The sequence below is a fragment of the Dendrobates tinctorius genome, unplaced genomic scaffold (genome assembly GCF_039654945.1).
Source record: "Dendrobates tinctorius isolate UK_male_01 unplaced genomic scaffold, ASM3965494v1 ptg000008l, whole genome shotgun sequence".
NCBI lineage: Eukaryota > Metazoa > Chordata > Amphibia > Anura > Dendrobatidae > Dendrobates > Dendrobates tinctorius.
Window position 1 is genome coordinate 7,302,543 of NW_027361676.1, and position 24,958 is coordinate 7,327,500.

General features: G+C 42.1%; 1 protein-coding gene across 3 annotated transcripts in view; it reads left to right on the forward strand.

Moving 5' to 3' along the window:
* The window catches only part of DCLK2 (doublecortin like kinase 2), a 194,529-nt gene that overhangs the window by 140,606 nt on the left and 28,965 nt on the right, over positions 1-24,958 (forward strand). For all 3 annotated transcript variants that reach the window (XR_012232380.1, XM_073576250.1, XM_073576251.1), the window contains 5 exons: positions 6,893-7,026; positions 7,698-7,775; positions 8,593-8,689; positions 11,042-11,122; positions 23,740-23,853. Coding sequence is in view for 2 of the 3 variants with exons in the window: in XM_073576250.1 (XP_073432351.1) it covers positions 6,893-7,026; positions 7,698-7,775; positions 8,593-8,689; positions 11,042-11,122; positions 23,740-23,853 (504 nt within the window). In the remaining variant the exon portion in view is untranslated. The remainder of the gene's footprint in view (positions 1-6,892; positions 7,027-7,697; positions 7,776-8,592; positions 8,690-11,041; positions 11,123-23,739; positions 23,854-24,958) is intronic.

Genomic DNA, 24,958 nt, shown 5'->3' on the forward strand with positions numbered 1-24,958 from the left:
CAGGACGACTGATCCGGGTACATGAAAGAATGAATGGGGCCATGTATCGTGAGATTTTGAGTGCAAACCTCCTTCCATCAGCAAGGGCATTGAAGATGAAACGTGGCTGGGTCTTTCAACATGACAATGATCCAAAGCACACTGCCAGGGCAACAAATGAGTGGCTTCGTAAGAAGCATTTCAAGGTCCTGGAGTGGCCTAGCCAGTCTCCAGATCTCAACCCTATAGAAAACCTTTGGAGGGAGTTGAAAGTCCGTGTTGCCAAGCGAAAAGCCAAAAACATCACTGCTCTAGAGGAGATCTGCATGGAGGAATGGGCCAACATACCAACAACAGTGTGTGGCAACCTTGTGAAGACTTACAGAAAACGTTTGACCTCTGTCATTGCCAACAAAGGATATATCACAAAATATTGAGATGAAATTTTTTTTCTGACTAAATACTTATTTTCCACCATAATATGCAAATAAAATGAAAAAAAAACAGACAATGTGATTTTCTGGATTTTTTTTTCTCAGTTTGTCTCCCATAGTTGAGGTCTACCTATGATGTAAATTACAGACGCCTCTCATCTTTTTAAGTGGTGGAACTTGCACTATTGCTGACTGACTAAATACTTTTTTTCCCCACTGTATATATATATATATATATATATATATATATATATATATATACATACACACACACAGTACAGACCAAAAGTTTGGACACACCTCAATCAAAGCGTTTTCTTTATTTTCATGACTATGAAAATTGTAGATTCACTCTGAAGGCATCAAAACTATGAATTAACACATGTGGAATTGTATAATTAACAAAAAAGTGTGAAACAACTGAAAATACTGTATGTCTTATATTCTAGGTTCTCCAAAGTAGCCACCTTTTGCTTTGATTTCTGCTTTGCACACTCTTGGCATTCTCTTGATGAGCTTCAAGAGGTAGTCACCGGAAATGGTTTTCACTTCACAGGTGTGCCCTGTCAGGTTTAATAAGTGGGATTTCTTGCCTTATAAATGAGGTTGGGACCATCAGTTGTGTTGTGCAGAAGTCTGGTGGATACACAGGTGATAGTCCTACTGAATAGACTGTTCGAATTTGTATTATGGCAAGAAAAAAGCAGCTGAGTAAAGAAAAACGAGTGGCCATCATTACTTTAAGAAATGAAGGTTAGTCAGTCCAAAAAATTGGGAAAACTTTGAAAGTGTCCCCAAGTGCATTGGCAAAAAACATCAAGCGCTACAAAGAAACTGGCTCACATGAGGACCGCCCCAGGAAAGGAAGACCAAGAGTCACCTCTGCTGCGGAGGATAAGTTCATCCTAGTCACCAGCCTCAGAAATCGCAGGTTAACAGCAGCTCAGAATAGAGACCAGGTCAATGCCACACAGAGTTCTAGCAGCAGACACATCTCTACAACAACTGTTAAGAGGAGATTTTGTGCAGTAGGCCTTTATGGTAAAATAGCTGCTAGGAAACCACTGCTAAGGACAGGCAACAAGCAGAAGAGACTTGTTTGGGCTAGAGAACACAAGGAATGGACATTAGACCAGTGGAAATCTATGCTTTGGTCTGATGAGTCCAAATTTGAGATCTTTGGTTCCAACCACCATGTCTTTGTGCGACGCAGAAAAGGTGAACGGATGGACTCTACATGCCTGGTTCCCACCGTGAAGCATGGAGGAGGAGGTGTGATGGTGTGGGGGTGCTTTGCTGGTGACACTGTTGGGGATTTATTCAAAATTGAAGGCATACTGAACCAACATGGCTACCACAGCATCTTGCAGCGGCATGCTATTCCATCCGGTTTGTGTTTAGTTGGACCATCATTTATTTTTCAACAGGACAATGGCCTCAGACACACCTCCAGGCTGTGTAAGGGCTATTTGACCAAGAAGGAGAGTGATGGGGTGCTACGCCAGATGACCTGGCCTCCACAGTCACCAGACCTGAACCCAATCAAGATGGTTTGGGGTGAGCTGGACCGCAGAGTGAAGGCAAAAGGGCAAACAAGTGCTAAGCATCTCTGGGAACTGCTTCAAGACTGTTGGAAGACTATTTCCGGTGACTACCTCTTGAAGCTCATCAAGAGAATGCCAAGAATGTGCAAAGCAGTAATCAAAGCAAAAGGTGGCTACTTTGAAGAATCTAGAAAATAAGACATATTTTCAGTTGTTTCACACTTTAATTATATAATTCTACATGTGTTAATTCATTGTTTTGATGCCTTCAGAATGAATCTACAATTTTCATAGTCATGAAAATAAAGAAAACTCTTTGAATGAGAAGATGTGTCCAAACTTTGGTCTGTACCATATACATGTATACAGTGTATTACATATTTACAAATTTTTACAGTTTTGTGTTCTAAAGTTGTATTCCAATAAATAGATATTATGTTCTATCTAAATATCTTGATTATTGGATCATAGAAATGATTAAATGTCTGATATTCACATTGTACTACAATAAATTTTTCACTTAAATATAAGCAATATATTTGGGAGTCGGAGTCGTGGAGTCGGTGTAAGGGATATTGAGGAGTCAGAGTCGCAGGTTTGGCTTACCGACTCCACAGCCCTGTTGGATGGTCAATTGGCTTCTGATACAGGGATGTCTCTATTTCATTGTGCTGTAGCTTAAAGATGGTGTCCAAAAAGTTAATTTCAGTGCTGGAGTAGTTGAGTGTTAGGTTGATGGTGGGATGAAATTGATTAAACTGTTCATGGAACGTCTTTAGCTGTGACTCAGACTACATCCAGATAATTAAAATATCATCAATGTAGTGGTAGTAGGCCAGAGGCCTGATGAGACATGAGGACAAGAAGTCACTTTCAAGCTTGGCCATGAAAAGATTTGCATACTGTGGAGCCATTTTACTTCCCATTGCTGTGCCAGTCTCCTGTAGATATATCCTGTTGTCAAATTCAAAGTAATTGTGGGTGAGGGTGAATTTTATAAGTTTCACCACAGAATCAGCATCAGTCCCTGTGTGTGTTTTCTATGAAAAATTTGCAGGCATTCAATACATCTTGGTGTGGGATATTGGAGTACAAAGATTCCACATCCATGGTGGCCAGGATGGTTCCTTCTGGTAGAGGACCTATTGCTGCTAGTTTATTCAATAGGTCAGTTGTGTCCTGAAAGAAGCTGGTTGTATCCTTTACCAGAGGTTTAAGACAACTTTTAACTTATGACATCCTTTGACACACTCAATGCAGGAATGAATGTGTCGCATGGATTTATGTCTTTTTACATCAGTTAAGGAATTTACTCTTCAGACCTTGAGGGGCATCACAACACAGAACCAGATCCCAATCAGACGACAATAAAACTTTCAAACTTTCACTCCTTATCTACAAACTGTTCCAATATTTATGGACACAACTGTATATCAGTCTCCCATAATGACAGTTCTGTGCTGTCTTGTGTATAAATATTTGATTCTTCAGATTTTGTATTAGTCTATGCCTGATGAAGAGACCTGAGTAGTCTCGAAAGCTTGCAATTTGTTACCATCTTTTCAGCTAGCCATTAAAAGGTATCAACCACTGAGGACTCTCAATTTCAAATATTTTTATAAAAATTATTATCCACTTTTCTTACCATTAAAATACAGACACGCAAAAAAAATGTATTTGATATCACCACATCTATAAAAGTCTTATATATTTATTTATTTTTCTCATTTTTATAGCTCCATTAATTCGAGAGCGCTTTACAGACATTATTGGCACATTCCCTTATGGGGCTCACAATCTAAATTCCCTATCAGTATGTCTTTGGAATGTGGGAGGAAACCGGAGAACCTGGAGGAAACCCACACAAACACGGGGAGAACATACAAACTCCTTGCAGATGTTGTCGGTGGGATTTGAGCCTAGGACCCCAGCGCTGCAAGCCTGCCGTACTAACCTTTGAGCCACCGTATATCAAACTATAAAATTAATTAATCCGGTCATTATACAGTACTTTCCTACTTTCTAGTACATTGAAAAATAAAATGACTGGTGTCATTTAAAACTACAACAACTTCTTCAAAAGTTCAAGTTACCTTACGATTTTGTCGACAGAAAAATAAAAACGTTGTGTCTTGAAGGAGAGGATGGCAAAAAAAACAGCAAGAGCAAACATGAAGAATTGCCATGTTAGTGGTTAATATCTGCATCCTAAATAGCAACAAATATATTTATTTTTTTTACCGTACAACTGTCCATGATAACAATATATTAATGAAAAGTGGAGCCTCAGGTCTACTTTTGCTCCATTCTGACAGCTGTACTTCACATCCACCAAGGAAGCTTTTGAAGGAAAAGTTTTCTCTGATGAGATCTAATTCTATTCTTGGTACTTCATATATAGTTGTGTAAAAAAGTGTTTGCCCCTTCCTGATTTCCTATTCTTTTGCATGTTTGTTACACTTACATGTTTCAGATCACCAAATTTAAATATTAGACAAAGATAACACAAGTAAGCACAAAATTCAGTTTTTTTAAATGAAGGCCTTTATTATTAAGGGAAAAAAATCCAAACCTACAGGGCCCTGTGTGAAAAAGTGATTGCCTCCTAAACCTAATGACTGGTTGGGCCACCCTTAGCAGCAACCGCTGCAATCAAGCATTTGCAATAACTGGCTATGAGTCTTTTACAACGCTTTGGAGGAATTTTGGCCCACTCGTCTTTGCAGAATTGTTGTAATTCAGCCACATTGAAGGGTTTCCGAGCATGAACCTCCTTCTTAAGGTCATGCCACATAATTTCAATCGGATTAAAGTCAGAACTTTGTCTATGCCACTTCAAAGTCTTAGTTTTATTTTTCTTAAGCCAGAGGTGGACCTGGGAGTGTGTTTTGGATCATTGTCCTGCTGCAGTAACCAAGTGTGCTTCAGCTTGAGGTCACGTACAGATGGATGGACATTCTCCTTCAGGATTTTTTGGTAGACGGCAGAATTCATGGTTCCATTTACCATAGCAAGTCTTCCAGGTCCTGAAGTAGGAAAACAGCCCCAGACCACCACACTACCAACACAATATTTTATTGTTGGTATGATGTTTCTTTTCTGAAATGCAGTGTTGTTTCTACGCTCAGATGTAATGGGATATACACCTTCCAACAAGTTCAACTTTTGTCTCGTCAGTCCACAGAGTATTCTCCCAAAAGTCTTGGGGATAATCAAGATGTTTTCTGGCAAAACTGAGACAATCCTTTATGTTCTTGTGGTTTTAATCTTGGAACTTTGTCATGCAGGCCATTTTTGACCAGTCTCTTTCTTATGGTGGAGTCATGAACACTGACCTTAACTGAGGCAAGTGAGGCCTGCAGTTCTTTGGATGTTGTTGTGGGGTCTTTTGACACCTCTTGGTTGAGTTGTCACTGCGCTCTTGGGGTAATATTTGTCGGCCGGCCGGCCACTCTTGGGAAGGTTCACCATTGTTCCATATTTTTGCCATTTGTGAATAATGGCTTTCACTGTGGTTAACTGGAGTTCCAAAGCTTTACAACCTTTTCGAGACTGATAGATTTCAATTACGTTTTTCATTTGTTCCAGAATTTCTTTGTATCATGGCATGATGTCTAGCTTTTGGAGGATCTTTTGGTCTACCTCAGTTTTTCAGGCATTTCCTATTTAAATTATTTCTTGATTGAGAACAGGTGTGGCAGTAATCACGCCTGAATGTGGCTAGGGAATTTGAACTCCGCTTCCCAAAGATGTGATAGACCACAGTTAATTTATGTTTTATTGGGGGGAGGAATCATTTTTCACACAAAACACTGAAGGTTTGGATTTCTTTTTCCCTTCATAATGAAGACCTTCATTTAAAAATTGCATTTTGTATGTACTTTTGTTATCTGTGTCTAATATTTAAATTTGTCTGGTGATCTGAAACATTTAAGTGTGACAATCATGCAAAAGAATAGGAAATCAGGAAGGGGGCAAACACTTTTTCACACAACTTTTAACTCATACTGAGCCATATTTTGGCATTTTTAATGCTGCCTGCCTGTGTGCAATAGTCTTGTAGTCCCTCTCGTGTGTCAGTCAAATACCGTATATACTCATGTATAAGCTGAGTTTTTCAGCACATTTTTTTGTGCTGCAAACACCACCCTTGGCTTATTCATGAGTCATTGTCCCTGAAAGACGGCCGGGGAGGGGGAGCGGCGGAGCAGCGAGTCACAGAAGTAGGAGCCGGCCTCTGCGGCTTTAACTATGCCCGCTGCTAAAGAGAAATGAAGATTCATTGCCCTGGCAGTGAATATTCATTTCTCTTATAGCGCGCACAGTTACAGACGCAGCCGCTGGTTTCCAGCACACATCCTACCTTCCCTGCTCAACCTCGCTGCATCTCGTTCATTCTTGCACCAGCAGCTCTTCCGGCCGAGCGATCACGTGGCCCCGCTCTTTAAGGTGGAGTGAATATTCATTACCTTAATGAGCGGGGCCACGTGATCGCTCGGCCGGAAGAGCTGCTGGCACCAAACGAGATGCAGTAAGGGCGCACAGGGAAGGTAAGTAGGATGTGTTTTGGTTTTTTTTTATAGGAGCCATGCATGCAAGGATAGGGGAAAAGGAGCCATGTATATTAGGACAGGTAAAAAGGAGCCATGCATACAATGACAGGGATGAGGGAGCCATGCATATAAGGATGGAACGGGGAACCATGCATACCAGGATAAGGATGAAGGGACAATCCATACCCAGCTTATACTCAAGTCAATAAGTTTTCCCAGCTTTTCGTGGCAAAATTAGGTGCCTCGGCTTATACTCGGGTCGACTTATACTCGAGTATATACGATAGTAGGAGCTTTTTCCGTATTTTATGTGATCATAACACCCATGGCAAAAATAGATTTAACCATTTTTTTTTATTAATGTATTCTTTTTTTTGTTAAGGTCTGTGAATATCCTGATAGAACAAAATCTTTAAAGCTTGGAGACTTTGGATTGGCCACAATAGTAGATGGGCCGCTCTACACTGTCTGCGGTACACCAACTTACGTTGCCCCAGAGATAATTGCAGAGACTGGGTACGTTCTGTAATGTGTCGCATATCTACTGCATAATTCAATAATTATTTTACTAGAATGTCAGCATGTTTTGTGGTTTAAATTCATGAATGTGAGATTTTGACTACACCATGGCTACAGTGGTGGACACAGAAAGGGGCCACTGTGCAAAAACAGTATATGGGATCCTCTCTTTGTCTGTGGTAAAAACTGCTTACTGCTGTGGATGTATAAAAATTAGTTTCTTTACTTTCTGAGCCCCACAGGTTGCACCAATGGTGTGTGTGTACCCCTGCATGGGTATAATTACCAGGCTAGCTGACGTAACCGCTGCTATCCTAGTGGACCTCGTTCCACAGTCATGCACTTATTGTGAAGATGGAAGGGGAAATAAAGATCCTTCGTGGATCAAGGAAATGAGGAAAAGAAACATGACATTGAGCTTAGAACCAAAGAATGTCCTGAAATGATTTGCTGTTGAAGGTGGTCATGGTAGTGTTTGGCCCTATGGTTACTTGTTGTACCCCATGCCCAGCATGAATATAAGGTTCAGCCACAATGTATAGAAGGGACCAAAATGACAATCAAGGCCATAGGTGTATTCGATGCACAGTGCATCTATTATATATTATTCTCATGGATATAAGCAGCTGAATTCTTTTTGTAATGGGCTTTTATTCTTTTCATCTTAGGTATGGTTTAAAAGTTGATATATGGGCAGCTGGTGTGATCACATACATCTTGCTCTGTGGTTTCCCACCTTTCAGAAGGTAACATTTTTTCTCTCTGTGAAAATCTAGTGTTGTTATGATTGAATTAGCAATGATTTTACACTTGCTATACTGTGATACTATATTTTCACCTAGGTGTCTAACAAATGCATACACTGAAAATTATTTTAATTTGCTTTACTGTTGTCAAAGGATCACTAGCAACATTGATGACCTATCCAAGCATTAAAACATTACTGAAAAACGCTGACTTGTGTGTATGTACATCATTGATAGCAGCTAAGGCATGGAAGTGATTAGTCAGATGCATCACATGGAGTCAGTGAATTGTCCCAATACATAGAACTAATATCTTCAGGCTGTGTGCCCACGTAGCGATTTTTCAGTGTTCCCGCTGCGTTTTTTAACGTGCGATTCTGCCGCGTAAACGCTTAAAATAAGCGTTCCATGCATTTGTAATAGAAAACGCACATGTTGTGCCAATGGTGCGTTTTTTTTACCGCTGCGGAATAGCTTAGTGGTAGAAAAAAACACAGCATGTTCATTAATTTTGCGGAATCGCCCGCGATTCCGCATACCATCAATTATATGAGCAAAAACACATGGGAAAATGCATGTCAAAACGCTTGACAATCGCGTCAAAAACGCGTGTCAAAAAGCGCATGCGATTTCCCTGGCAAGGGCATGCGTTTCTGCTCAGGAAAAAAAATCGCTTGAAAATCGCTACATGGGCACATAGCCTAACTCTAATGGAGATCGTGACCACAAAGGACAACTTAGTGGAAATAACCCTGTGCATAGAGTTGAAAATGCATAACCTTTCCCCAAAATGACATGTTATATATTTTCTTTGCAGTGAGAATAATCTACAGGAAGATCTTTTTGATCAGATTCTGATTGGAAAGCTTGAATTCCCATCCCCATACTGGGACAACATTACCGAGTCTGCAAAGGTTTGAGTTTAACATATTGTATTTTTTAAGAAATGCTAATAATAATAAGAAATAATAATAACTTGCTTTTGTATAAATATTTTTATAAAATGCTCTTATACAGTCATATGTAAAAGTTTGGGCACCCCTATTAATGTTAACCTTTTTTCTTTATAACAATTTTGGTTTTTGCAACAGCTATTTCAGTTTCATATATCTAATAACTGATGGACTCAGTTATATTTCTGGATTCGATGCACAGTGACACCATCTGCAGCAAGATGATGCTGCAGGTCTTTGGAGGTGGTCTGTGGATTGTCCTTGACTGTTCTCACCATTCTTCTTCTCTGCCTTTCTGATATTTTTCTTGGCCTGCCACTTCTGGGCTTAACAAGAACTGTACCTGTGTTCTTCCATTTCCTTACTATGTTCCTCACAGTGGAAACTGACTGGTTAAATCTCTGAGACAACTTTTTGTATCCTTCCCCTGAAAAGCTATGTTGAATAATCTTTGTTTTCAGATCATTTGAGAGTTGTTTTGAGGAGCCCATGATGCCACTCTTCATAGGAGAATCAAATAGGAGAACTACTTGCAAGTGGCCACTTTAAATACCTTTTCTCATGATTTGATACACCTGGCTATGAAGTTCAAAGCTCAATGAGGTTACAAAACCAATTTAGTGCTTCAGGAAGTCAGTAAAAAGTAGTTAGGAGTGTTCAAATCAAGAAAATGATAAGGGTGCCCATACTTTTGCACCGGTCAAATTTTGTTTAAATGCAGATTGCACATTTTCTGTTAGTACAATAAACCTCATTTGAATCCAGAAATATAACTGAGTCCATCAGTTAATAGATATATGAAACTGAAATAGCTGTTGCAAAAACCAAAATTGTTATAAAGAAAAAAGGTTAACATTAATAGGGGTGCCCAAACTTTTACATATGACTGTAGGTCAGTGTATTGTGTGTGCAAGACCCTGACTCTAGCCTTAGTGACTTGTATCATGGCTGCCTGGGTATGTAATGTGACATCCATAGCTTCCAGCAATTGGTTGTCCAATGTTTATCAGGGGCGTCAGGAGACTGGAATGGAAAATGACCGCTGGTTTGTCATGAGTATTTTTATAATGAGCTTTTGAAATGTGCCTCTGTGTGATTCCATTGTGTGCTGAATCACTACTAAAGAAGCACTCCTCCCATCAAAGTTTTCATCCTCTTTAATATATTGCAGTCATCATATTATAGAACACTATGTACTTACAATTGCCTATTTTGCCTTTCTACCCAGCTCATTCTTCTTTTTTCTCTGCTCTATGTAGAAACAGTAACAGGGGTAAAGGCGTTAAGAGAATATGTTTGATAGGAGTGCTTCGATAAGTACTAATTATGTGTTATTATGTAAGGCATTCTAGGGAATGGTAATCAAATGGCTTCTATAATTTTCTGTTTTGTACTATTTTAGTATTCCTGTATTTGGAACTTATACCTTAATAGTTGTCATTTTAATATTAACATGGAAAGCTCTACTGTTCAAGAGGTTGTCAAATAACCAACTTTAATCATCTATCTGTAGGTATGACTAATAGGCCCCTCAGTGAGTATGAGAACAGGGGTACCAAAGTCCCCTGTGTGAATAGAATGGGTGTTTGCATGCGTGGCAACCATTCTATCCACTTCTATGGATTTTTAGAAGGCAAAGCGATGCATGCACCGTCCAAACAGTTAATAGAGCTGGACATGCATGTGCACCACCGCTAAATTCACAGGGGACTTTATGATCCCCCATTGTTGTCAGTATTGGGAATTCCAAGTTTTCTGATCCAAGTGATCATCCAAGTGAGTCACCGATCCTGTGAATCACTAATAACTGTTTATATATGAGATAATTCCTATAATATTTGTGTCATGGTTTATAAGATTGAAAATGAGACCGCTCATGTCCAAGCAAAATCTAAAGCGTACAAGTCATATAACAGCATATAATATCAATAGAATGGAACAAAGCTTCAATCCCCAGCACAACGTGTTGCTCTGCGTCCTCTGAACACAGCTGATAGCAGGGGTGCCCAAAGTCCATGATGACTTATCCTAAGTATTGGTCATCAATTTAGAAAACGTGGCTAACCCCTTGAAGACTTAACAGAGCTTAATAGGTTGTAATGGGGTCACAATAATATGGTAAGCTACCGTATATACAGTGATAATGAATAAGACCCGTTAAAAAATAATAATTAGTGCTCATCATGTGGACCTACGCATTCCTTATCATTCAATACACGTGTCCATAGCAAGGCCTCTAAATATTCATGGAGAGCACTGCACTCTTCGCACACTATACATTGTAAAAAATTAATAGTGACGTTTTCTTCCTAGGAGCTGATCAGTTGCATGTTACAAGTAAATGTAGAAGACAGGTTTACAGCAGATCAGATCCTGTCTCACCCCTGGGTGTCTGTAAGTATAACCCTGGTATTCACCCCGATTTCCCAACCGTTAGAACACAATGTAATGTGAATGCATTACATAAAATGGCTATTACTTCACTGCTTGTGAGTCTTGTCCATCCTTTTCTTATTAATTTTAAGGAACACTTTATTAATATAATGTCTATACCGATGTATAACCCAAAGCAAATAAAGAAATGGAGAAGAGAAATTTTCAGAGTTCTTTTCATCAAAATTATCCGCACACATGTTTTTATTTAAAAAGGGAAACTTCAGAAAGAAAAGAGGTATCAACTAGAAAAAATAGGCCCGGATTCATCTAAGTGTTTACACCAGTTTTGTGACTTTTGGTGTTTCGGGAAGCTCCGTCAAAATTAGTGGAGCTGAGGGGTACCGGGGTGGGGCTTGCCAACACCTGTTCATCAAGTTCATCAATAGTTGCAGTGTTTTTTTTTACATCAGTAGCATTTCCGGTGTGGTACACATCACTGAGAAGATGTGCCTAATTAATGAATTCAGCGGTTGATACTCAAAAATGCCCTTCCATTAATACTGGGCGTGTACAACGCCAGTCTTAATGAATCAGACCTACAGTTTTCACTAGTTTACCCACGATTTATAAAAGTAAAGACAATAACACTAATCTCTTTTACATGTATTTGTGCCCTTGATTTTCTTACACATGACTCCAAAAACAACTAAGCCAGAAAATAAGGGAATAATTGCTTTTTCCTTATTAACACTTTCACAGTTGTGACCAAACGTTGTGAGACTGACAAAGTTTGGTTTCGCTACTTTTGTTGCTTCAATGTTTTTAGATATTTTAGCCGGATGTTTCTATTGTTACTAAAGTACAATATTTAATATAAAGTACGTATTTCATTAGTTTTGAATCTTTTAGGCTGTGTTCATACACAGCGGGGTTTTTTTTCGCTTTTTTCCCGCGGATTTACCAAAAAATCCGCTCAAAAAAACGCTTTAAAGAAGCTTCCCATTCATTTTAATGCATTTTGCACTTTGTGCATATTGATGTTTTTTTCCGCGAAAAAAAACACTTCGCGGTAAATAACGCAGCATGCTCATTAATTTCGCAGAAAATTCCGCATTTCTAGCTATTTTCTATGTGTCTGGGGACACACGGCAAAAACGCACAAAAATCGCGGGAAAAAAACGTGCGTTTTCTGGGAAGGAGTCCGGTTTTTATGCAGAAATTTTCTGCATATGTGTGCACATAGCCTTATTGACAAATCCAGTACATCAAGTTTATACAAATTCTCAGTATTTACATTGTTGATATCTGGAAATACTCCTTGGCAGCTGGGTATTAGCTTCTGGGCAAAATCCTGACTGATGACAACCCATTCTAATCTAATCAAGGCTTGGAATTTGTCACAATTTCTGTGTTTTTGTTTGTCCACCTGCTGTTTGAGGCCTGAGCACAGGTTCTCATTGGGATTCAGATCCGATGAGTTTCCTGGTCACTGACTCAAGCTTTCAATGTTCACCAAGACACAGGACTCATGGTAGCCCTCACCTTTTCTTCGTCAGACAATCATTTTTCCATATGTACTAGTCGGAAAGAGGCTTCAGTAGAGAAAATAACTTTGCAGAAGCTACAGGCACTGAATTGCAGTGGACTCTGATGGAGCCTCCTTAAGACTGTTAAGGATATCTGGAATAATAACTATCCAGAGAAGAACAGGTGAGCACAACCATGAGTCTTGTGTCATGCCAACAATGAAGCATACTAAGACCATTCATGTGTGGGGGCTTTTCATCCAAGCTAGTGGGCTCACTCACAATTTTGTCTAAGAACACTGCCATGAATAAAGACTGGGATATAAACATCCTCCATAAGCAACTTTTTCCAATGATCCAGGAACAGATGGTGATGAACAATGCTTTTTCCTGCATGGTGGAGTACCGTGTCACAAGGAAAAAGTAATAGCTGAGTGGATCGGTGAAGAAAACATGAAAAATTTGGGTCCATGGCCAGTAAGCTCCTCTGATCTCTATCTCATTGAGAATCTGTGATCAATTCTCAAACAGCTGGTGGATAAAATCCAAGTATTGATTAGGCAAGAATGGGTTGCTATAAGAGTCAATACTGTAAGTACTGAGTTACTTCCGTAACCATGGAAATATCCAACTAATAGATCTAAAAACACTGAAGCAGCAAACTTCTTGAAAACCAAAATTTGTATCAGTCTCAAAACTTTTGGCCATGACTGTACAAGACCATTGATCACATTTGCTGAATTGTTAGCATTAAGGTTAAAGAAACACTAAACCAAGAAATGTAAAACAGGAGTTAAGGTACTGTCACACTTAGCGATGTACCAGCTATCCCGACAAGCGATATGACGCGGTCAGGATCGCTGGTACAACGCTAAGTGGTCGCTAGTGAGCTGCCACACAGGCAGATCTCACCAGCGGCATCGCTGGGGACAGGGGTCACTACTTACCTGTCACACTAGGCGATCCTGCGTCCTCCCGCCCCGCTCCACGCTCGTCTCTCCACAGGAAGCGCCGCAGGAAGCTGACGACGAGAAGCGGTCCAGGACGTTCTCGTGCGATCAGCGATAAGCAGCGGGGGAGCGGGTCGTAGGTAAGTATCAGACACAGCGATGTCGCTAGCAATATCGCTATAATGTCACAAGTTATAGCGATATTGCTAGCGATATCGCTTAGTGTGACACTACCTTTACTCTTAAACAGCAGTGTTTGCTTGTTTGTCTTCAGGATTTGTAACTGAAGCAAACTGACTTATAGAAATCTCATCCAGAACACAAGGGCTAATCTTCTGCTGATCATTTTGGGTGGTGTACGGCCTAGGGCTGGGGCTTAGCAACTTTGTGTCCTAATGTATACAGGGCAGATGGGGAGGCTTCTACCATATGAGGCGAGAAACAGATGATCGTCTAGGACATTTAAGAAGGATTTTTTTATATCATTTTTTGAGGTAGATAGGGTGTTTTGATCGCCTGTTATTACATTTTTTTCTTCTATAGCAGCAGATGAAAGGCTGCAATTCTGGTGTTCTGATTTTTTTTCTCATTTTGTCCTTTACCTATCAGATTAATCTGTGTTCTATTTTGATACATCTGACGTTTACAAACAGCGATAAAAAATGTGTTTTTTTTATTTCTTAACTTTTAATTAATTTATAGTACTATATCAGATTGTGGACTTCTTTATGAGTTAAGGAAAAAGTTGCCACTTTGGCTGTTGTGTATTTGGCACTCACATGAACAGTAAATGGTAACGTTGGTTCATACTGTGTAAACTTAAAGGAACACTAAACCTAGAAAACAATTCCCGCTAAGTTTCCTTCAATTACCTCCTTTTTTATCCTATTTTTTGCTAAATAATTAAAACTTATCAAGCCCTCACACAGCCCCATTTCCAAAAATTTAAACTGTTATGATTTTTGGAAAGTGGTGACACAAGTAAAAACAATTTTTTTTCTTTTTCACATTTTTTTCATTTTTTTTCCACCACTTAAATAAAACAAAAACTATGCATGCTTGGTATCTATGTAATCGTAGTGACCAGTAGAATCATATTGCTAGGTCAGTTTTACCTTAAAATTAACACTCCTAAATAAAATTAAAAAAAATAAAACAATTGTAAATTGCACTTTATTTTGCAGTTTTGCCACACTTTGAAATGTTTTTTCCACTTTCCAGTACATCAAATTATAAACGGGATGATGTCATTCAAAACTAAAACTCGTCCCACAGAAAACAAGCCGCTATATCAAAGGAAAAATAAAAAAGGTATAGCTCTTGGAATATGGGGAGGAAAAAATGAAAGCACGAAAACTGGCCTGGTCCTTAACCCCTTACTGCAATCGGACGGAATAGTGCGTCGGATGGCAGTATCTCCCGCTTTGATGTGAGCTCCGGCGCTGAGCCCACCTCAAAGCCGGGACATGTCAGCTGTTTTGAACAGCTGACATGCGCCCACAATAGCCACAGGCGTAATCGCGATCCACATGCGGCTATTAACTAGTTAAATGCTGCTGTCAAACTCTGACAGCGGCATTTAACAAGCACTTCCCGACATCCGGCCGGAAATGTACTCACTGGTGACCCGCGTCACGTGATCGCGGGTCACCGGTGTGTTGTTGATGCCGGATTGCTGTGAGTGCCACCCTGTGTTCGGTGCTCATAGCAATGCAGTAAATCTGCTTCATATAGGCAATCTGAGCATCGCCTCTATGTAGCAGAGGCGATTGAGTTGTGGCAGCTTCTAACCTCCCATGGAGGCTATTGAAGCATGCCAAAAGTAAAAAAAAAATGTTTTTAAAAATATGAAAAAAATAAACGTTCAAATCACCCCCTTACGCCCCATTCAAAATAAAACAATAAAAAAAATCAAACATACGCATATTTGGTATCGCCGCATTTAGAATTGCCCGATCCATCAATAAAAAAGGATTAACCTGATCGCTAATCGGAGTAGCGAGAAAAAAATCAAAATGACAGACTTACGTTTTTTGGTCGACATGACATTCAATTAAAATGCAATGACGGGTGATGAAAAGATTGTATCTGCACCAAAGTGGTATCATGAAAAACGACAGCTTGTCGCACAAAAAAAATAAGCCCTCACCCAACCCGAGATCACGAAAAATGGAGATGCTACGGGTCTTGGAAAATGGCGCATTATTTTTTTTTTTAGAAAAGTTTGGAATTTTTTTTCACCACTTAGATAAAAAAGAACCTAGACATATTTGGTGTCTGTGAACTCGTAATGACCTGGAGAATCATAATGGCAGGTCAGTTTTAGCATTTAGTGAACCTAGCAAAAAATCTAAACACAACATAGTAAAGCCAATGGTGTCGTTCAAAAGTACAACTCGTCCCGCAAAAAATAAGTCCTGACATGGCCATATTGACGGAAAAATAGAAAAAGTTATGGCTCTGGGAAGAAGAGGAGCAAAAAGCGAAAACGTAAAACAAAAAAGCTTCGGTCATTAAGGAGTTAAAACCATCAATCCTAATCCTTTCTTACCCCAATATCTGCTGTGAAAAAACGGCATATTCTAAGCCACAGAGTCATACCTCATCAGCTGCAGAAATATCTCTTTAACCCCTTACCATTCTAAGATTTGTTTCCATTTTGTCATCATTCGCATATCATTAACATGATTTCCCTAATTCCACAACTTTTCCTTTGTATTGTTGCAATTTCAATGTTGATGAGTGTGCAATATTCTGATCATGCGCAGGTAATTATGTGATCAGCTGTGTAGCCCAGCTGATATATGTGGACAGTCGCATGCTGAAACTATGATCGGTATAAACACTGATCCCAGCAGTGTAACCCCTCAGGTGCTGCAGCCAAAGCAATTGAGGCATTAGAGGACTTTGGCAAAGGATGAATTGTCCCTTTGTCAGTTCATTGCCCTCCCCCGCCCCCTGCATCCCAGTCGCAGGGTGCTGATGAGTTTTTATGGCAGCGGGGGGGCTTAACAAAGGCATCAGTGTCCCATATATACACTACCGTTCAAAAGTTTAGGGTCACTTAGAAATTTCCTTATTTTTGAAATGTGAGAATCATGTGGGAATAGTGGATGAGGGCGGGTATATCTCGCCCAGATTCCTTTCCTATGTGGCCTAGTCTGGTCAGTATCGCACCTGCTTGCTAATGAATAATGGGAGGTGGATATAAAAGGATGCCAGGTGGTTGTGTGAGTGTCTCAGCCTGGGAACACAGAGAGCCTGTCTGTGTGAGAGACACACGTGAGTGAAAGCAGTGCCCACTGCAACTGTGGTTTGGCTGGACGGGAGAAGCCCGCCAGTTGGTAGTTAGGTTGTCCATTGTTTAGTTAGTGCCGGACAGGCAAGGATTTGTTTTATGTTTTATTTCCTTTTGCATTGCTTTCACCATTAATAAACCTGACCCAGGGTCAGTTACATCGGAATCCCAGCTCTGCGCCTGAGTTTCATGCTGAACGCACGTGACCTTTGAACCCAGCAAAGCCGATCCTGGAGTGTTTTATCACATTGTGGTGGAGAACGCGGGCATCACGTTGCAAGCATGAGCATGGAAGACGTGGTGAAAGCGCTGGTACAGTCCACCGCCGTCCAGCAAGAAGCTAATCGGGTGATGATGGCCCAGCTGAAGGAGTTGGTGGACATGACAGTTACCGATCGTTCGCTTCTCCAGCAGGTGGCGCAGCGCTTGGCAAGCTTACCTGAGCTTAACCTGGAAGCCGAGTCGAGAGTGATTCACGTGAGTCGGTACTGGCAGAAAATGACGACCAAAGATGACGTCGAGGCATACCTGACCACGTTTGAACGGACGGCGGTGCGAGAAAAATGGCCGAAGGCACGATGGGCCGGCCTGATTGCCCCGTTTCTTTCCGGTGAGGCCCAAAAGGCTTATTATGACTTAGAGCCTGAAGCCGCGTAGGACTTTGACAAATTGAAAGCCGAGATCTTGGCCCGGCTGGGAGTGACGACCGCTGTCCGTGCACAGAGAGTGCATCAATGGACTTATCAGCCGGATAAACCACCGCGGTCACAGATGTTCGACATGATCCACGTGACGAAGAAGTGGCTACAACCCGAGGTGCTGACAGCGCCAGAGATAATCCAAAGAGTCGTCATGGACAAGTACCTGAGAGCTCTACCGCCAGCCCTGAGGAAGTGGGTAAGCCATGGAAATCCTACGACGGCAGATCAACTGGTGGATCTGGTTGAACGTTACTCCGTGGCGGAAGGACTCCGAGACGACGCTACCCCACCTCGTTCTTCATCATCTCCACGTGGAACCGGTAAGACTGTTCCAGGGAGTAGGGGAGAAGGAAAAATCCCTAAGACAGTGGGGGAGGAAAACGGGACTGCCCGCACGGCGAGGCCGAGAGTAACGAACTATGGTCTAAGCAAGGGGCCCGTTAGGTGTTTCCGCTGCCAAGAGATGGGACATATTGCTGCGAACTGTCCGGTCACTACTGAACCCATGCAGTGCGACCTCACAGACTCTAAAAACCGCATGTCTATGGTTGCACGGGTAGTGAGTGTGAATGCCGGTCAAAAGGATGTGGAAAAACACTTGTGTGATTTAACTGTTGATGGCAAAAAGGTGGTGGCGTTGTTAGACTCGGGAAGTGTGGTGACTCTGGTGAAGGCCAGTCTGGTGTCAGCCCCGACTGGACCATCAGACAAATTTTCTGTAACGTGTGTGCATGGAGACACCTGTTCGTCCCTCACCACGGTCATATGCATTACTACTTCCTATGGGTCTGTGCAACATAAAGTGGGACTCGTCCCGGCGTTATTGCATGATGTTATCCTGGGCCGGGATTTTCCCCACTTCTGGCAATTGTGGGAGAATCAGTTGATACCCCAGGGTAATAGTGTACATGATTCTTCTCCCAGGGCGCGTGTGGGTCCCGAACCCCTGGAAGAGGTCTCCCCGGAAGACTCTGTGGAAGAGTCTGCGGGAAATGACCTGCAGTTCCCGTTTTCAGTCATGGCGGGTGATACGGAGGAGACCGGGGAAGAGGAGGAGGCCGACTGCCGTCCACCTCCCCGTTTGCCGGATTTAGAAGTTCAGAAAGATGACTTCCAAAGCGAGCAAATAAAGGATCCTACCCTTTCTCAGGCTAGGACAAATGTAAAAGTGATAAATGGGGTACCCGTAGAACCTGGCTCTAGGCTGGCATATCCTTACATGGTTCTGGAGAATGATTTACTCTATCAGATAGAGAAAAAGGGGGAAGATACGGTGCAACTATTAGTCGTGCCAAAACCCTACTGGCGGCTGGTGCTGGACCTGGCCCACGGACATGTGATGGGAGGTCACCTGGGAGTCCAGAAAACCACTGAAAGGATATTACACTGCTTTGTTTGGCCAGGCATGCATCACGATATTCGAGTATATTGTGAGTCTTGTCCTGACTGCCAAGCCTCTGCACCTAAGCCCCGGTTCTGTAGCCCTTTGGTACCCCTACCTATTATTGAAGTCCCGTTTGAGAGGATTGGGATGGATTTAGTTGGGCCCCTTCCACGGTCTGCACGTGGACACCAACATATCCTGGTCATCTTGGATTATGCCACTCGTTACCCGGAGGCCATCCCTTTGTGTAAGACGGCCACCGAGACGATTGCCAAGGAACTGGTGCATGTGTTTAGTCGGGTCGGTATACCAAAACAGATACTCACCGACCAGGGGACCCCCTTTATGTCCAGGGTAATGAAGGAGCTCTGCCGATTGTTACAAATCAAACCGTTACGCACATCCGTGTATCACCCTCAAACAGACGGGTTGGTCGAACGGTTCAATAAAACTCTGAAGCAGATGCTGAGAAAGGTGATAGACAAGGATGGGAAGAACTGGGACTATTTACTTCCGTATTTGCTTTTTGCCATCAGGGAAGTACCCCAGTCTTCCACGGGATTCTCGCCTTTCTAGTTATTGTACGCCCGACGTCCTCGCGGACTGTTAGACGTTGCAAAAGAAACCTGGGAGGGTCAGGTCACTCCGTTTAAAACAGTGATAGATCACGTCACACAAATGCAGGACCGTATTGCGGCTGTTATGCCTATCGTCAAAGAACACATGATACAGGCTCAAGGAGCCCAAAAAAGAATCTATGATAGGGGCGCCAAGATCCGTACGTTTGCACCCGGAGATAGGGTGTTGATCCTGGTCCCCACTGTGGACAGTAAGTTCCTGGCAAAGTGGCAGGGCCCCTTTGAGATCAAGGAAAGAGTTGGTGAAGTAAACTACAAAGTATACCAGGCAGGTAAACGGAAACCTGAACAGATTTATCATGTAAATCTGATAAAGCCCTGGAAGGATCGGTCTGCCTTGTCAGCGGAGCTGGCCCGTCCTGTCTGCTCGCATACCGTACCGGAGGTACAGGTTGCAGAGACACTCTCGGAGCGGCAAAAGACTGAGGTCAGGCAGTTTCTACTTCACAACCAAAAGTTTTTCTCAGAAAAACCCGGGCAGACTATGCTAATGAAACATGACATCGTAACGGAACCTGGTGTCACAGTTCACGTAAAGCCCTATCGAATCCCGGAAGCGCGCCGTGAAGCCGTTTCCCGAGAAGTGAAGGCAATGTTAGAGTTAGGAGTCATTGAGGAATCGCACAGTGCGTGGTCCAGCCCGATTGTGCTAATTCCTAAACCGGACGGCACCATCCGGTTCTGCAATGACTTCAGGAAACTGAATGCGGTCTCAAAATTTGATGCCTATCCTATGCCCCGGGTCGACGAGTTAATAGATCGGTTAGGAAAAGCCCGGTATATTATGACCCTAGATCTAACAAAGGGGTATTGGCAGATCCCTCTGGCTGAGGCTGCCAGAGAAAAGACGGCATTTGCTACGCCGGAAGGTTTATTTCAGTATGTGTATATGCCGTTTGGACTGCACGGGGCACCGGCGACCTTACAGAGACTGATGGATCGAGTACTGAGGCCACATAGGCGGTACGCTTCGGCCTATTTGGATGACATTGTCATTTACAGCTTCGACTGGGAGACTCATCTCCAGAAAGTACAAGCTGTGATTGACGACCTGTGGGAGGCAGGGCTAACCGCGAACCCCAAGAAATGTCACATCAGGCTAAAAGAAGCCCGGTATTTGGGGTATGTAATTGGGAGGGGTGTTGTTAAACCCCAGGTTGATAAGATTCAGGCGGTTCAGGACTGGCCACAACCTGTCAACAAGAAGCAGGTGCAAGCCTTCCTGGGGATCGCCGGCTATTATCGCCGGTTCATACCCAATTTTGCAGCCATCGCTACCCCCCTGACGGATCTTACAAAAGGGAAAGACTCCGTCATGATTAAATGGAGTTTAGCGGCTGAAGAAGCCTTCCATAGCCTAAAACAGGCACTTTGCTCTCAGCCCGTACTGGTGACTCCGGACTTCCGCAGCGAGTTTGTGGTACAAACGGATGCCTCTGATACCGGTACCGGGGCCGTACTGTCACAAGTGAGGGACGCAGTGGAACACCCAGTCCTCTATCTCAGCAGGAAGCTGAATACACACGAGCAAAGGTATGCAGTCGTAGAAAAAGAGTGCCTCGCCATTAAGTGGGCTCTAGAGGCCCTCAAATATTACCTGGTGGGCCGAAAGTTCAGGCTGATCACTGACCATGCCCCTCTCAAGTGGATGCACTTGAACAAGGAACGGAATAGCCGGGTGACCCGGTGGTTCCTTGCCCTGCAGGCCTACACTTTTACGGTGGAGCACCGCCCAGGGGTACAGATGGGAAATGCAGATGCCCTGTCCCGAGTGCACTGTTTGGCGGGTGTCATTGCTCGACCGGAGTGGTCTGAGCAGAGGGGGGGGATATGTGAGAATCATGTGGGAATAGTGGATGAGGGCAGGTATATCTCGCCCAGATTCCTTTCCTATGTGGCCTAGTCTGGTCAGTATCGCACCTGCTTGCTAATGAATAATGGGAGGTGGATATAAAAGGATGCCAGGTGGTTGTGTGAGTGTCTCAGCCTGGGAACACAGAGAGCCTGTCTGTGTGAGAGACACACGTGAGTGAAAGCAGTGCCCACTGCAACTGTGGTTTGGCTGGACGGGAGAAGCCCGCCAGTTGGTAGTTAGGTTGTCCATTGTTTAGTTAGTGCCGGACAGGCAAGGATTTGTTTTATGTTTTATTTCCTTTTGCATTGCTTTCACCATTAATAAACCTGACCCAGGGTCAGTTACACCCGAATCCCAGCTCTGCGCCTGAGTTTCATGCTTAAACGCACGTGACCTTTGACCCCAGCAAAGCCGATCCCGGAGTGTTTTATCACAGAAAGAAAAGCACAGTTTTTTCCAATGAAGCTAACATTAAATGAATCAGAAATACACTCTATACATTGTTAATGTGGTAAATGGCTATTCTAGCTGCAAACATCTGATTTGTAATGCAATATGTTCACAGGTGTATAGAGGCCCATTTCCAACAACCTTCACTCCAGTGTTCTTATGGTACTTTACGTTTGCTAACTGTGTAAGAAGGCTAATGGATGGTTAGAATACCCTTGATAACCCTTGTGCAAGTATGTAAGCATAGCTGAAAACAGTTTGGCTGATTAGAGAAGCTATAAACATGACCTTCCTTTGAGCTAGTTGAGAATCTGGAGCATTACATTTGTTGGTTCCATTAAACTCTCAAAATGGTCAGAAAAAAAGAACTTTCGTGTGAAACTCGACAGTCTATTCATTTTTTTAGAAATGAAGGCTATTCCTTGCGAGAAGTTGCCAAGAAACTGAAGATTTCCTACAACGGCGTGTACTACTCCCTTCAGAGGAGAGCACAAACAGGCTCTAACCAGAGTAGAAAGAGAAGTGGGAGGCCCCGCTGCACCACTGAGCAACAAGACAAGTACATTAGAGCCTGTAGTTTGAGAAATCGACGCCTCACATGTCCTCAACTGGCAGCTTCATTAAATAGTACACGCAGAACGCCAGTGTCAATGTCTACAGTGAAATGGCGACTCTGGGATGCTGGCCTTCAGGGCAGAGTGGCAAAGAAAAAGCCATATCTGAGACTGGCTAATAAAAGGAAAAGATTAATATGGGCAAAAGAACACATATTGGACAGAGGAAAATTGGAAAAAAGTGTTAGGAACAGACGAATCCAAGTTTGATGTGTCTGGATCACACAGAAGAACATTTGTGAGACGCAGAACAACTGAAAAGATGCTAGAAGAGTGCCTGACGCCATTTGTCAAGCATGGTGGAGGTAATGTGATGGTCTGGGGTTGCTTTGGTGCTGGTAAAGTGGGATATTTGTACAAGGTAAAAGGAATTTTAAATAAGGGAGGCTATCACTACATTTTGCAACGCCATGCCATACCCTGTGGACAGCGCTTGATTGGAGCCAGTTTCATCCTACAAAAGGACAATGACCCAAAGCACACCTCCCAATTATGCAAGAACTATTTAGAAGAAGCAGGCAGCTGGTATTCTATCTGTAATGGAGTGGCCAGCACAGTCATCAGATCTCAACCCCATTGAGCTGTTGTGGGAGCAGCTTGACCGTATGGTATGCAAAAAGTGTGCATGAAGCCAAATCAACTTGTGGGAGGGGCTTCTGGAAGCATGGGGTGAAATTTCTCCAAATTACCTCAGCAAATTAACTACTAGAATGCCAAAGGTCTGCAATGCTGTAATTGCTGCAAAGGGAGCATTCTTTGACGAAAGCAAAGTTTGAAGGAGAAAATTATTATTTCAAATAAAAATCTTTTTTTTTTTTAGCCTAGATTTTAAATTAATTTGGCAACTCACTTGATTAATAAAAGTATGAGTTTTCATGGAAAGCACAAAATTGCCTGGGTGACCCCAAACTTTTGAACGGTAGTGTACATGCATGTTACATCCTGCCATGAGCAGAATCTTATAAGCTAAACTTCTGGTGAACCTCAAAAAAGGAAACAATGCTACAGAGTAAGGCAAAATACATTATTTTATTGATACACAAATTACTTAAACAACAAACACAAGACATTATTAAAATAATGGGCTGGGTGACAAGAAGACTCCAAAATCCGTAAATAAAATGTACTACAGAATAAGTGTTCCGTCAACTAAAAAGATGCACATTGATGTATGTGTGATTACCATGCCAATTAATAGGCCCTGTACTCTTTTATACAGGATGATGCCTCACTTGGGAATAATATGCAGGTTGACGTCACAGGTAAATTAAAGCAGCATTTTAACTCATTACCCAAGGACAATAATACTACGGCTGCAGTGTCTGTGATCATGGTGAGTATGGTTTGCGCTCTGCAGTGTTACAGATTTGCTGGTTTATATATAAAAGAGCAATGCATTTACCACAACTTGATAGGATTTTTGTGACCGTTTTCTCTTCAGCAATCATAGAATGTTAGCGTTGGGAAGGACCTCCAGGGTCATATAGTCCAACCCTCTGCTCATCGCAGGCTTCACTAAACCAGCCTCTGTTTGAAGACTTCCATTTAAGAAATACTCAGCACCTCTAGTGGCAGCCTGTTCCACTCATTGATCACCCTAACTGTCATAAAGTTTTTTTCTAATATCTAATCTGTATCTTCTCCCTTTCAGTTTAATTCCATTGCTTTACATGTTTCCATAAGTAAATGCGAATAAGGATGATCTCTCTACACTGTTACATCCCTTCAGATATTTGTAGACCACTATTAAGTCTCCTCTTAGCCTTCTTTTTTGCAAGCTAAACATTCTCAGATCCTTTAATCTTACCTTGTAGGACATACTTTTCAGTCCACTTACCATCCTGGTCGCCTTTCTCTGAATTTGCTCCAGTTTTTCAAATGTGTTTTTTAAAATGTGGTACCCAGAAATGGACACAGTATTCCAGATGAGGTCTGACCAAGGAAGAGTAGAGGGGGATAATTACTTCACATGATCTAGACTCTGTGCTTTTCTTAATACATCCCAGAACTGTGTTAACCTTTTTTGCTGCTGCATCACACTGTTGACTCATGTGCAGTCTGTGATCTATTAGTATACCCAAGTCTTTTTCACACGTGCTTTTGCTAAGTTGTATTCCTCTCATTCTGTAGATGTAATTTTTGTTTTTCTTCCCCAGATGTAGAATCTTGCATTTCTCCCTGTTAAATACCATTCTATTAATCGATGCCCATTGTTCTAGCTTATCTCTGTCTTCTCTATTGTTAGTTATCCCTGCTAGCTTTGCATTGTCAGCAGTTTTGATTAGTTTACTTTCAGTTCCCTTATCAAGATCATTTATAAAAAATGTTGAACAACACTGGGGCCAGGACTGTGCCTTGTGGTACCTACTTGAATCACTCTTCCAATTGTATGTGCAACCATTTATTACTACTCTTTTGAGTAGGATCACTGAGGCTAG